Raw genomic sequence first — 15,434 nt, forward strand, 5'->3', positions numbered from 1 at the left:
TACATCGTGGACGGAGGAAAGAAGAAGATTCACTCAAGAACAACTAGCAACAGATGAAGGGAGAGAGAGAGAGAGTGATGGAGAGGAAGAATAAAGAGAGGAAACCAGGGCAGGGAGGAGAACAGGAACAGATGGTAGAAGATGGAGAAGAGGAGCTCTTCCACTTCTTCATCGCTCGGGGACAAAAAACATGGAAATGAGAGCGCGCATCATGGGAGTGAAAACACTCCTCCATCCATCCCTCCATCATTTCATCCCTCGGTGCCAACGCAGAGAACCCGGGAGGAGAGGAAGACAAGAGGAGGAGGAGGAGGCCTTCAAAGTAAAGCGTCTCATTTGTTTCTGTGTTTGGTTCTTCCTCAGAGGAACGAGGAACTTGTTCTGTGTTCGTCACCAGAGGATCGTCAGCCTGTTTCCACAGAGACACATTTAAATATGTTCAACTGAACTCAACATCTTTACAAACCTTCAGTAACCAAAAGATATGAAAACTCTCCAGATCCTGAACAGCAATCATCTAAACTGCCCTGATGTGAAAACTGAGAACCTGAAGACGTGTTGGTGAATAAATCAAACGCCCCCTGTCCTCATCCTCCTGTTACAACAGCGTCCAAATACTTCTCTGACATGTTTGTGTTCTTCTGTGGCCACAAAGAGTGTGTGTTTATGTGAAGGCAGCTGGACGACACACACACACACACACGCACGCACGCACACGCACGCACACACACACACACACACACACAGCAACAAACACGACAACAAGGACCCACAACCTGATCTAACGAGGTCTGAGCTGGAGGCTGCGTTCAAGTTCCATCAGGTTCAAACCCTGAAACGCCACGAGAAACAGCGTGTTGCTGCACCCAGTGCATTGTGGGTAAGTGACACGGGAGGAAGAGGAATGTGGGGAAAGGAGAGAAAGGGAAGTGAGGGATGAAAGAAGATGAAAGGATGCAAGTGAAAGTTTCATTTCCTCACTGGGATTTAAAATGTCAACGGCTCCGTCTCCTGCTTCAACGTGTGGTATGTTAAAATACTCATGTTTTAAACATGTGGACTTTTATTCTGTAAGTTCTCAGGTTGATGAGACAGCTGCAGCTTCAGTTCTTTCAAAATAAAAGCAGCTGGAACTCCAGTGAAACTGAATATTTACGTATTAAAAACTAAAATATCCTCAGATCTCCATCTGATCTGTTCAGAAGAAAGTGGAGGGACAGAAAAAGATAAAGAATAAACGAGGTGTGGATTCAGATCGTCGATGACATCACTCGACCGAACATCAACAAACCTTCACGTTCCAAGCCGGTTCGACTGAATCTGTGTTTACACTGTGGGAACTCAGCGATCACATGATCAAACACAGCCACGCCTCTTTTCTCGTGGTTAAATGCTTCTTCTCTGAGTCACGACACAACTGAGATTTATTTTAATTTCACGTTGGAGCTTCAGAAGGAGAATCAGACCTGGACACCGCAGGAGAGACACAGACGGAATCAGTCAAGAAGCTAAATTCAATGTTTCTGTGCAGTAAATATAATTCATGATTTCTGATATTTGCTGAGGAAAGTAAAGAAATAAAGTAAATGTATAACAATAAAAGCTGTAAAGATATACTCACATCACATGTAAATGAAGTGATAAGTAATTCCTGATTTACTATTTCAACTGGACACATTCTAATGTGATAGTTTTATTTTATTATATTTTACTACTTGGATGAGTTGTGGTTTGGACTTTTTATTGAATCTATTTAATGCAGTTTCCAGACTTTTATTATGTCAATAAACTGTTAATTTGGCGAATGAAATGTCTTCGGTGACGTTCATACTCAAACTGACAAAGCAGGAAACAGAAGTTTGGTTGTTTTTGCCTCGTAAGTGATTTAATAGATTTACTCGAGGCTCTAACTTTATTTTCTTTCTCGCTGTAAAAGCCTAATTTCCGTCATTAGAGTCTTTGTGTTTGTACAAGTGGTCAAAGGTGTGAAAAGAAAAACAGCAGCCGGTCGTTCCCGAGTCTTTAAATCCCCCGAGGATCATAAAGCTGGAGGTGAATAATACAAAGCAGCTGCGTGTGAAATACAACTTCACAGTTTTCTGCAGCAGTTTGAGTCTGAGTCAGAGTCGACCTCTGAACGACTGAGGCCTGTGAGCAGCCGCAGCCAATCAGCCGCCCCGGTTCGCTGGCGAGCTGCTGGTAATTACTGCAAACGCACACCAACACCCTGCGGGGGGGTTTGGACCCGATCGGCCTCTCGCTGCTCTGGACCGGAGCCCGGCATCGAGAGGCTGGCACCAGAACGCTGGCACCAGAACGCTGCCCGGCGGCGGCGGCAGAGAGACGAGCTGACGGCTTGTGTTCTGATCTGTGATGGAAAGAGGGCGGTGTGCAGCCGGCAGGGGGCGGAGCACGACGCCCATCTGCCAATCATCACGCTGCGTCTTCAGGGTTCAAGGACGTTCCAAGGGAAGTTCGTCTGGGACATAGAAGCTGACGCATGAAAATAAACAAGTGAGGCTTCACACACGTGTCACATGACCACGCACTCATCCAGCATGCTGCTCAACAAGTCCCACCGACTTCACCGTGACGTCAGCGGACGTTCCACCGTCGCACCACAACTCCGGCCCGTGTCCTGAGGCATGCTGGGAATCCCTGAGCGTCAGAGCGACGCCGTCAGGAAACTGGTTCTTCCTCAACCGAGGAGGTTAACAAGAACAATACGTCTGCTCTGACAAACACACCTCAAAGAAAACACACTTCACTCCGGACATGATGACAAACCAGCTAAGTTTTAACCACACAGCTAAGATACAGATTGATTGATCTTTGATGATCTGATGGAGGAACAGCTGATGGAGACGCCTCCTCCTCCACGTGTGACAGCTCAGGGATGTGACTCCATCTTGGCTCGTCGGGTCCTAACGACAGGTTGGTTCACGCGCTCTCTGTCAATTAGCCGACGGGACACAAAGTGAATATCTGTCAGTCGTCAGACATGTTGACAACATCCTGACAACAAGCAGGAGACGTTCACAGCTTCCTGTTGTGAGTGGTTCACTTCCACTGGATCATAAAGTAGAATACACTGTACTGGCTGCAGCTCAGCGCCCCCTGGAGTGAGGACAGGGTTAATGAAGGTCACAGAGCAAAGAGACCACATCTGGTAAAAACCCTACGACTGCTCAGTGCCGCACAACGTCCACGATTCAGGTTCATATTCTAAACAATTACTGTATTAACAATTACTATATGAAGAATAACTATATTAACATGATGAGAAGGAGCTGAACTTTTTAAAATATGTTAAATATCAACAGTCACTTTTTCTTTGTTGCAGAAATAGAAGAAAATCAGTTTTTGTTTTTGCCAGCAGGTCGAGACGCGTCTGCTAAATGAGAAGAAAACGTCAACTGTGACAACCCCCCCCCCCACACACACACACACCACACACAGACACACACACTCACACACACACACACTTAAATACACACAGCCCTGGGTGATGCGGTGGCAGGTTTAAATGGATGATCTTTGGTAAGAACACACACTCAGACAGCTGCAGTGACACTATTGTCTGAACACACACACACACACACACTCTGTGGGATCATGGGTAACGCGTGGCGGTTCAACCCCTCGGGGCAAGGTGGTGTATACGTGTGTGTGTGTGTGTGTGTGTGTGTGTGTGTGTGTGTCTGTGACAAATCAGAGCGGCGCTGCCTCCTCAGTCACATGACAACAGATCTTCTCAGCCTCTGCCCTTCACCACATCTCTCCCCTCGTTGAACTCGTCTTCGTCTTTCTGCTCCTCAGCCTCATCACAACACTGACATCTATTTCTCTTACTTTGTACAAAGTCTTTAAGTTTTTATTGTGTGAATTGAATAATGATAATAAATCTCCTTTAACAAATTTTAAAACATTAACGATCACTTTGTTATTTACATTTTCTTTCTTCATCATATTTTCTTGCACTTCATTGTTTTTTGTGTAATTAGATAAATTAAACTCGTTAGTCCTGAAGATTGATTCAAAATGCCCAAGAATAAGAATATCAGGTGTTAACTTGTATTTATTATCATTTTATTGATTTCTGTTGTTTTACTTTGTTAATTAAACCTGTTTGACGAGTTAACGACACACAAACACACACACGTACACACAAACACACACATATATATATATATATATATACAAACACACACAGTCAGTTATTTCTCATGTTTATAGTTTGTTTCTGGAACAAAGCAGAAGTGACTGAGTGTTGTGTTTAAAATAACTACACTGTGGTCACACACACACACACACACACAGACACACACAAACACACACACGGTCAGTAACAGGAAACTGTAATTTACTGAAAACAGCATCGTCTGGAGGAGGAGAGAGGAGAGGAGAGAGGAGAGAAGATCGCTCTGGGAAGGAAAGAAGGTAAGGAGGGTAGAGAAAGGAAGTAAGAAAGGATAGATAGACAAGAGGTGCAAGGAGAGGTAAGGAAGAAGGAAAGGGGGTTGGGGTTAGGAGAGGAGGGATAAAAATGAGAAGGAGACATTAAGAGGAGTTAGGGAGGATAAGGGATGAAAGAATGAAAGGTCTTAAGGAAGGAGAGATAGAAAGAGGATATGAAGAGGAGGTGAGAGAGTTTAAAAACAGGAGAGGAAGAGAAGAGAGGAAGAGAAGAAAGAGAAGTCAGAGACAAAGATGGCTCCCTCATACCTCTGATTGATGACTGAGGGGTTTTATTAAAAAATATGATCCTCTGGTATTGTGGGTATTTCCTCCAGATGTGTGTGTGTGAAGAGTGCACACACACACACACACACACACACACACACACACACAGTTTAAAGCCGCCTGAGGAAGTGGAGGCAGGAAGAGGATGGCAGGCGACCAACCGTGCACCAGCAGAGACAAAGGCGCCGTGCTGTGATTGGCCGATGTGACCAGGTGGTAAACAGAGAAGCTTCGATTGATCGGATTTCACACAGAACCTCGTTAGTGTGTCTGTTGTCGCAGGTTTGACGGACGTGTGCCGCTCTGCCTCTGTTTCAGTGCCTCGCTCCGTTAGTTCTGATGGCACAGACCTGAACAGAACTCCCATCATGCACTGCACACACTTTCTCTGGAACTTCCTGTCGCTTTAACTCCAGTGACTGACTTTGTGCAGCAACGTCTCAGGGTCACGTTTCCGTTCTGCAGGATCGTAACCGGGGTGAGATGGAGTCGATGGAGTCGACCTCTGACCCCGGCGGGCGATGTGCGTCTGGCCTCACTGGCTGCTTAGTATTCACATCACACGCGTTGTGGAGCTGAATGAACACACACATGCACACATCCAGAGCGAGAGCGGCAATTACAACAGGAGGCCCCCCGGAGGTCGACACGTGACCTGCAGGCGCTCCACACTGACACGCCAGAGAAGAGTGAGAGGGCAGTCGAGTGACAACGACAGAAACAGAGCGGGAGGTCAACTTTGTCATTCTGTCACAGAATCATCTGCACTGTAAAAAACTGAACGAGTGAATCTCTCTCCTCCCATCTGAGCTGTATTAACGTCAGAAAGATCCACTATAAATAAAGTTATTGATGTGTTACTTTAACTGGCCCCAGTTCAGCTCATCCTCTCTTCACCAACGTTCCCATGAGAGTCAAACATTCATCTAATCCTGACTTGCTGCAGAGCTTCTCGTTCCCACGTCCTCCTCGACAGCGGGGCCTGTGTGAGGCGTCCGCAGGCGACCCAGCTGGTCCCGAGGCCGTGGGAGGTGGAGGGACGGCGAGAGGACGCCTCCCCGATACCGGAGGCGCTGGCAGCGAGGGGCGGCGTGAGGCGGCGAGGGGCGGAGGACTGAGGCGACTCTCAGTGGTCCGACGGCAGCAGGTGTGAGAGAAAGAGGACGTTTGTGTGTGAGACAGTGAATAATGAGGAAGATGGAAGACGTCAGCGAGGGCGGAGCTAAAAGAAATGAACCAATGAAACTTCATTTTCATATAACTCTACATAAACTAAAACTGAGCAGCCAAACCAGAAGAAGAGCCGTCATCAATAAGTGCTCATCGATACAGCTAATCAACACGTGTGGGTTGTTTATAACAACTCGTCCCTGCAGACTCACACATCACACCACTGACACAAGGACACACACTGACCTAAATATCAGCCTTTTAATCAGTCGCACAACCCTCCCCCCACCACACACACACACACACACACACAGTGGTGGTGTGTCGGCAGCCTGCCAGCAGCTTTCATCCTCGCCCAAATCAAATAAAAGCACCATCACAGCACCAGCTCCTGACTGGTTCATCATCTACACACACACACAGACACACACTAGGAGTTGTGCAGCACAACTAGATGTCTGATGGTCTTAATAATGTGTGTGCGTCGTATCACACACTTCTAAACGTCAATAAATCATAATTTAGAAGAATAACCAGGTTTCAGCCTCAGATGAAAAGAGACTTTCACACTGAAAACTAATTAAAAATGATTATTTGTGGTTCAGGTGTTTTGCTCAAACTAAACAAGAGAAACAAGGTCTGCAGCTGTGGTAGAAAACAAGAGGATGAAGTGTGTTGTTTCCTGAGTGACACAAACAGAAGAACTTCACCAGACACAAGCTGACGTGAAGCAGAGACGCTGTGTTCTTGACCTGAAACATAGATACTAGACAAAGACGTGAATAAACTGGGACCCTGAGGATATAGACGTGCTGTGAGGCGACGACCAGTCAGCCACTGCTCCTCTTCTGCTGAGTCTCATCACAACCTCGTTGAGAACCTCGGCAGCAGAGTTTGATTTGAACTCCTCACAACGAAGCACAAAGCCTGAGTGTGATTCTGTTGGTCTCTATTTCTATTTCTACTGAAGAAAAGCTGTGAATCAACTGTGTCTCTGAGCCTGTGAAGGGATAAGACTCAGTGTCTGATGTCCCTCGACAACAAAGATCCTTCAATCAGGACGCAGAGAATAAATGTATCATCAGCAGCTATATCATCTCATATGTCCTCATTTTGGAGTTCACACAATCGATGAATCCAGAATACAATCTGGAGAACGATTGATGAGGTGTAACATCATAACAGGGATGAAAACTGAGGCAGCAGCAGTTTTGAGGATTAATTTAGAAGCTGAGGACACACATGTGGCAGTGTTTTGTTTGTCACACACGCACACACACACACACACACACACACACACACAGTGTTGTTCAGGTTAATTTCAGGTTTATTAGCATCTTCACATGAAGCTTCTCTCTGCTTCCTCTCTGATTACAGCTCCCTTTGTTCTTCTAACATCCGCTTCTGCTTGGAAACATGATGAAGAGGAGGAGGAGGAGGAGGAGGAGGACAGCTACATGACAGTGTGTGTGTGTGTGTGTGTCTCTGTGTGTGTGTGTGTTTCAGCCTGCTTACATCATGTGTTAAAGCCGTCCTGCATCAGAAATCTGTGCATTTTAAAATCTAAACTCAGTGACACTCTGCTGCTTTGGTGCTGGTGGATTCTGGGTATCAAAGGGTTCAGGGTGTGTGTCTGTGTGTGTGTGTGTCTGGGTGGGTGTGTGTGTGTGTGTTGCATCAGTCAGTGTCCTTGTCATCCGCCCTGCGATGGATTTGATCCTTATGTAAGAGCTTAAAGCAGCGGGGGTGCAGAGAGTTGTGACACCGCTCAGCCAGCAGTGGATTACAGGATGTACAGCTAACACGTAACCAGGACAACAAACACACAAACAAACACACAAACAGACACACACACACACACACACAGTTAGCATAGGTCTGTGTTGTTACTGACTTATTACAAATCACTCAGGAGCCCTAAACACAGCGGATGACTCACGTGTCCTAAGTATGATGGACAGGTGAAGCCATGACACACAGGTGGAAACACAACTGTGTGTAGATGTTGTGTAGCTTCATATTAGAGCAGAACAGTTACTGTGTGACGACAACGATTCTAATCAACACCAGATTCACACCAGATGAATATCTTCATCTTCTCTTTAACGGCGACGAAGCTTCTGATCCATGTTCAACACGTTTGGAGAAAGAGACAGAAAAGGACCATGTTGATAAATCATCAGGAGGACGAGAACCAGGCGTCTTCTGAAGGACGAGTTCTCGGAATGTGGACGCAGCTTCAGTTTCTACTGGTCTCCACTAAAACACCAGAGCCCTCAAACTGAACTGAGACCAGCAGCGTTTAGGCTCCGATGCTCCACAGCAACAGGGATGAGTTTAAAACTGAAATGTTTTAATGTGGACGTGGCCTCATGTTCGATTCCTGGAAACGTACCCACTAAAAACATCTGCTCATGTAACACCAACCTGAGCTGAACCCGAAAACAAGTCTCTACCCAAAACTCTATTGAGTTATGTCTCAACACGTGTGTCCTCACAAGACGAACAAACACTACACTACACACACACAGACACACACACACTGTCATGTTACAGAGGCGTCGTCTATGAAGCAGAAAGGCTTAGACACACACTGCTGCTGTTTCAGAGTGTGTGTGGTGATACTTCACTGCTTCCAACGGCTTGTTCAAATAAGGGAGCACATCCCTGCAAACCCCCACACACACACACACACACACAGAGGAGGAGGAGGAAGTGAGGAGGAACAGGGAGGGAGCAGAGGATGGGGGAGGAGAAGGGTGAGGACGTACAGACCTCCCACACATGCTCTTTCACCCCAGAACGACCTCTGGCACAGGGGTGACACGGCAGCCGGCTAATGAGAACCGAGCGCCTATAAAACCCTGCTAGTGTCGGGGGGGTGGGGGGGGACTGAGAAACGGGACGAATGTGGAGGCGTCGCTCCGACGCTCCGACACGCCGACGCCACAGAGTCAGAATAATGTTCAGCACAAAGAAACGCTTCAAACTGACACTGAGCCACTGGTTTGTTTCTGGCTGTGGCTCGGGAGGTAGAGCGGGTCGTACACGAAGGTTGGTGGTTCGATTACCAGCTCTTCCAGTCTGCATTTTGAAGGAGAAGCACCTTGAACTCTACAGGCACGACTGACACTGAATGTTTAGGGATAGAAACACAACAGACCGGTCAGTGCTGCGAGTTCTCCTGTACTTCAGATGTGAAACACACTCTGGAGAATTCCTTCAAAGTCAAACTCATTTGTTCAATCCTCACATTTCATCTGGTGAATCAGCTCATGTTCCCTCCTCTTCCTCAGTCAGCTGTTTTCAGCCTGTGGTTCACAGTCACACTGTGGTCTGCTCGATTTAACACACTGCTGCTCAGTGCGCACACACACACACACACACACACACACACCCCCCCACTGGCCCTGAAACTCCCCGTCATATTGACCCAGTCTAAACGGAGCATTAAAGGTGGACGGACAGAAATAGAGACAGCGTCCCAGTCGGACACTTAAAGAACCAGTACAGTCCTTGGCCCAGTTGTGAAATCCCACAATCCTCGGCTCCTGGACTCTACGACCTGGAGACCGAACTCCAGAGTGTGTCCTCCACTGATCTTTAGGGTTCGTCGTAAACTGTACGAGCTCAAACCAAACTCGGTTCTATTATGTTAGCATCTGCACCTGCTAGCTTAATGCTATCGTGCTAACTCAAATCAATCGCAGACCAGTTTGATGATCAGATAATCATTTGGAAATAAATTGATGGTTTGATGAGAATTTCGCTGCTTAAATGATCGATAATGAAAAGAACAGTTAGTTGCAGCCAGATGTTATTCTGCACTCAATGCTCATGGGGGGGGGGCCTGTGACGCACTCTAATGCTTTAGCTTTGACTCATAGGAGGGAAGAGGGGGAACGATGGAGATGAGGAAGGTAGAGTATGAAGAAAGTAAGGAGACAGAGAAGAGAGAGGGAAGGAAAACAGCAAGGATGCATACATAAATCATAAGGGTGAAGGGAAGACGAGGAGAGGAATCCAGATGAGAGAAGGGAGGAGGAGGAGGAGGAGGGGAAGAAGCAACAGAAAAGAAATAAAAAGCATGGAGGAAAGAGGAAGGAGAGATTGAGGCGAGTCTGAGGAAAGAAAAGGAGGTAAACATGGAGGAGGAGGAGGAGGAGGAGGGTCACCTCTCCATCTCTTTTCTCCCTGCAGCATTTCTCTAATAGGATTTTCTCCCTATTATATCTTTTGTACTGGAGACTCAAGTATCTGAGGCTGTGTGTCCACAGGCTCTTCCGTCTTTGTGGGGACACACGTGAGTTCTACGTGAGGACACGTTATCCACTCGTCACTTTCAGGGTAAACAACAAAGTGAGTTTAAGGAGTGAGGGTCCTCACAGAGATAGAGATGCACCGCGTGTGCAGACCTAGTTTATGTATAATGGGAAAGCAGAGAGGATCAAAAGATTTAACCAACGCTTCATCTGCAGGAGCAAAGGCGCTGCAAGTCAAAGTATCTGATGAGTGTGTGAGTGTGTGAGTGTGTGTGTGAGAGAGTGTGAGTGTGCACGTGTGTGTGTGAGAATGAGATAGAGAGGGAGTGTTTTCTCAGAGTCGAGAGGATAAACTGATGCAAACCCAGAACAAGTAATTGGGAACCGTGTGTGTGTGTGTGTGTGTGTGTGTGTCTTCTGACACACATGTCGTGCACATTACTTCTGCATGGCTGTGGATATAGGTCACACACGCATATACAGATCGTCCGCCCTTAAAACACACCCACACCCTTTCACTCACACATTCCCTGACATTCACTCCCTGTGGCCGCTCGCTGACACACACACACACACACACACACACACACACACAGTGAGGTCAGGGTGAATGGGTGTGGTTGGTTGACGTGTGTGTGTTTGTTTGTGTGTCTGACGATCTTCTGAATAAAACCACATTATTCTCTTCATCCGTTGATCTGCTGATTAACTTCTCAACCAACTGACATCTTCACTGTCAAGGTGACGACGTTTGTCTCCAAGTTCGACCGACACACGGAACAGTAGCTGCCATGATATTTATTTTCAGACACGTCCACCGACAAAGAGAAGAACTATCGGCACAGAAGAAGAAGAAGAAGTGATTTGTGGGGAAAGAGCGTCATGGTAGCTTCATCGCTCCTCGCCGATGTCCAACTTGGACTTTTTGGCGTTTTCCGAACGTCTCTACACTGAAATCATTTGTCTTTAACGAGCTCTTATATAGTTCATCTACTCTCCTGCAGCTTTAAGCAGAAATGTACAGACGACGACAAAGAAAAGGCCTAATGTTTGTTTTATAAACCAGCAGCACACACACAGGTTATCTCTTCAACACTCGACCTGTCACAGGACGTCACCTGGCAGCTCATTGGAGGATCCTTCTGCTGTGACCAGCACTCAGGAATCCTAACAATGTGGCAGTTCAACCCCCCCACAACCACACACCTCCGCCCATAACCCCCCGACAGGACAGTTAAACCTGTAAGTCGACCTCCGGGATCAGGAACCTGCCTGAGGACAAAGAATAAAGATTCTCTTCACCAACTGGGACTCAAACACCATGTTCTCCAAGCAGGAAGGTGGAGCAGGTCGCTGAGCTTCCAGGTGGCGTTACTTTATGTACTTCTTCCTTTTCACCTGCACATCTGTGGGGCTACAGATGTGCAGACGACTCCGTCTTCTATAAACCACAGAATGAACCAACGTCTGAAATCATCCACAAACATCAGGCTCCAGTTTCACCAGACCCAGAGAAAAACTTTCACTGCAGAGTTTCACAAGATCCTAAATGTGTCGTTTCTACTTCAGGACGTGGCAGCGACACACACACACACACACACAGACACACACAGACACACACAGAGACACACACAGAGAGAGAGAGAGCGAGAGAGACACACACACACACACAGCAGGATGAATGAACTTGATTTGCTGCAGAGGTGACAACGTGTGAAACTGCTGCTGCAGCTGCAAACATCTGGAGGGAGGCTGGTGGAGAGAAAAGTGACAGGAAAGCACATCTGTCCGTCTGTCTATCTGTCTGCCCCTCTCTCTGTCTATCTGTCCATCCCTCTGTCTGTCTGTCCATCCCTCTGTCTTTCTATCTGTCAGTCTGGCCCTCCCTCCGTCTGTCCCTCTGTCTATCCCCCCCTCTTTCTGTCCCTCTGTCTGGACAGATCCACTTCCTCTCTCGTCATGTTTTCCATTCGTCCCCTCTAAATGGAAAGAGGATGCTGAGGGTGTGTTGTTTGTGTTGCTGCAAATATGCATGTATATATGTGTGTGTGTATATGTGTGTGTGTGTGTGTGTGTGTGTGTGCGCGTGTGTGTGTGTGTGTGTGTACGTGTGTTGCGCACCTCACTGAAGCTGCTGCAGCCACATGACCAGACGACCTTCCTTTTAGGATAAAGATAAAAAACGTCCTGGTCTCCAGACTCAAACTTCTGCTTCTCTCTCACGTCTCCTCCTCGCTGCTATTTCAAAAACATTTTCCTGTTCGCTCGTCTCTCTGTGTTTCAGGAGGTTTCAACAGACGCACGAACAAGTGACTCAGCTCACTTGTCGCTCTCGTCGCTATCAGAGAAGAACTGAAGTCCTTTTCATTCTCAGGGTAATGAAAGACAAACAGCAGCGTGTGGTCGTCACTGACACAACCAAACATCACCCTGCTGTCCAAAACAAACAAACAAACACACACACAGAGACAGACACACACTGCTCCTTGAGCCCTGCTGTTTCAACCTTGACAAACTCTCTGTGTGAATCCACTCAGTTTAAAATCACTTCATGTTTCTGCCTCAGTGTTTGAAGGAGAAAGCTGAGCAGCTGAGTCACTGAGTCCAACCTGAGGCTCCGGGGCCCAGACGTGGCCCTCGACTCCTCTCAGGGGCCAGGAGACAATTAGAGGAGGAAACGTCCACGTGTCTCAAGATGAAACCAGCTGAACTCGCAGTGATGACGAGGGGCCGGGCTGAGCTTTCAGGGGCCACATGCGAGTTATTTAAATGAGGCCAAAACGAAAACCACTATCAACCTCAGTAGTTCCTCCCTGTGAATGAAATATGGTTAAAACCCGACTGGCAGCTGACAGACGAACACAGACAGAGATCAGTGGTTTTACCGTCAGTGCTTCCTCCGTTCATGCTCTCCGTACTGGACTGGGACAGCCCCGCCCTCCTGCTGCGCCGCAGGGACCGGTTGGTGCTGGGGCTGCCCACCGGCGTGGAAGTGGACGCCCCGTCCCTCCTGGAGAAGATCCCGCTGAAGAAGCGAACCAGGCGCCTCTCACTGGAGCGACCGCCTCCTCCCCGCAGGAACCCCCCACCTGATGCGTCCTTCTCGGCCGCCAGGCGCTGCAGGTCGCTGTTGTCCAGCGTCCGGTTCTTGCTGCCGCGAGCTCTCTCCCAGCGGCTCAGCTCGGTCATGGAGTCCGTCTTGTTCAGGACGGCTCCGACCTCCAGGGTCCTGCTCTTCTCTCTGGTGAGGTCGTTATGGCGAGAAGGTGGCGGCACAGCGGCAGCCTCTGGGGTCACCTCGCCGCCATCAGGCCCGGTGTCACGTTCTATGCAGCCGGAGCTGCTGTGGTGTTTGTCTTTGGACAGCGCCCGCAGTCGCAGCAGCTCGCCGCCCGTCCAGTGCCTGAAGCTGAAGCTGCGCCGCAGGAGACCGGGGGGTCTCTTCGGAGGGGGGGTCTCAGGAGACGTAACTTTAGCTGGTTTCCCGTTGCTCTTGGAGTGAGACATCGTCCCATCGCCGTTCAGAGCCGCGTCACTGCTCCTCTCCTCCACGCTCTTTGCTTTCAGGAGCCTCTTCCTCTTCTGATCGCTGCCGTTCTCCAGCGCAGCGTCTGTTTGAGGAGCTTCAGAGGAAATCTTCTCTGGATCCTCGGCTTCCTGTTGCCTGCTCTCGCTCGGAGCGTCCTCCTGCCTCTGAGGCGAGCTGCTCTCCGGGGCCTCGCTGCTCGGGGCCTCGCTGCTCTCGGGGCCTCGCTGCTCTCGGGGGCCTCTCTGCTCTGCTCTGCTAACGGGCTGGTGGCCTTCTCCTTCAGCTCCTCTGCTTCCTGGATGTCTTCAGCCTCCCCAGCTCCAGCTGCCCCGTGCTGAACGTCCTGAAGTTCCTCATGTATCTGTGTGACGAGGACAAGTCGTCGTTCTCGTCCTCCACCTCCTTCAGCTGCTCCAGCAGGCCGCCGCGCTGGACCTCCACCGAGCCCTCCCGCCGGAAGGCGCCCACCTTGGGGTTCTCCGCCGGCCGGGGGTCCTGCTCTCCATCCTCATCGTCCAGACTCTCCCTCTTCACCAGGGTGAGGGAGATGCGGTAGACGGTCTTCCTCTGAGGCGTGCCCCTGTCCATCCTGTCAGTGCAGCTACTGTCCAGAAGGTACATGCTCCTGCTGCGCTCTCAGTGTCTGCAGCAGATAACACCGACCTGAAGGTGTCTGATGAAGACCCACTTTAATCCTGAAGCTGCTCTGTGTGAATCCTCATGAAGAAGCTGACCTCAGCTTTAAAACACTTTAAACAACACAACACCAAACATGGACTTCCCTCTCATCCAGATGTGCAAACAGCTCTTTGACGCAGGAAATACATTCCGTGTCCGTCCCAGCGGAATCGAACCGGCAGCAGACCCTCGAGCAGGCGGCTCCTCCGCTGCGGTCCCCGGCTCCAGGCAGCCTGTGTACCGGGGTAGAATCACTTCTCCAGCGGACAGAGCGAGTCCTCAGCACCGGGACTCCTCCGCCCGGGGTCCGGCCGACAGCTCCGGTCTCATCACGCACAACCCGCGGGTGAATGTTATTCTAGAGCCGCGTCCCGCACGGTGCCAGCGCGTCGTCTCCCATTGTGTGTGCACATCCCCCGCAGCGCAGCGCAGCAGTCCGCCGGGGAACGGCTCCTCTCTGCGGCTCCGCTGGGCCTGAAGGCTCGCTGGGTTCACAGAGGAGGCTCCGGTCCGTCCTCCACACACCGGCCCCAGTAACTCTGCTCTCTACCCGCACACACGCGCACAAAGCTCCGCAGCCACGGTCCCATTCCCCGGTCCACAGCTCTGCGCTCCACACACACACAACGACACAACCACACGCAGACACACACACACAGCAGCGGGGGACGGTGGGAAAACACGGAGTGGAGTCAATGCACAGCTCGGACCTGGAGCCACCACACACACACACACACACACACACACACACACACACACACACACACACACACACACACACACACACACACACACACACACACACACACACACTATGTTTTATGAGCCTAACTTGTAGAAAGTTAAAATAAATCAGACCCGAGAGCAAAGAAGTCAGGTTTCAGTAAGAGATGCTTTCAAAGACCTTCTGGAGGAATAGGATTTTAAAAAGAGAAAATATTATTATGAAGTAAAACTCAGGTCAAAGTGCCTCGGAGTTCAGGCTGCGTCCGTACTGACACGGTTTAACTTGAATAATTAATATACAAGCTTTATATCAGTAGTATGGTTTG

General features: G+C 49.1%; 1 protein-coding gene across 6 annotated transcripts in view; it reads right to left on the reverse strand.

Annotated features, from left to right (window-relative positions):
• Window positions 1–15,434, reverse strand: part of agap1 (ArfGAP with GTPase domain, ankyrin repeat and PH domain 1) — an 85,078-nt gene that overhangs the window by 53,565 nt on the left and 16,079 nt on the right. For 2 of the 6 annotated variants that reach the window (XM_035150527.2, XM_035150529.2), the window contains exon 1: window positions 13,061–13,813. The exons of the other annotated variants lie outside the window; for them this stretch is intronic. In XM_035150527.2, the coding sequence (XP_035006418.2) occupies window positions 13,061–13,682 (622 nt within the window). In that variant the 5' untranslated portion in view covers window positions 13,683–13,813. Of the gene's footprint in view, window positions 1–13,060; window positions 13,814–15,434 lie in introns of those variants that run through there. 6 annotated transcript variants of the gene reach the window in all.

This window comes from Hippoglossus stenolepis, chromosome 24, assembly GCF_022539355.2.
Source record: "Hippoglossus stenolepis isolate QCI-W04-F060 chromosome 24, HSTE1.2, whole genome shotgun sequence".
Classification (NCBI taxonomy): Eukaryota; Metazoa; Chordata; class Actinopteri; order Pleuronectiformes; family Pleuronectidae; genus Hippoglossus; species Hippoglossus stenolepis.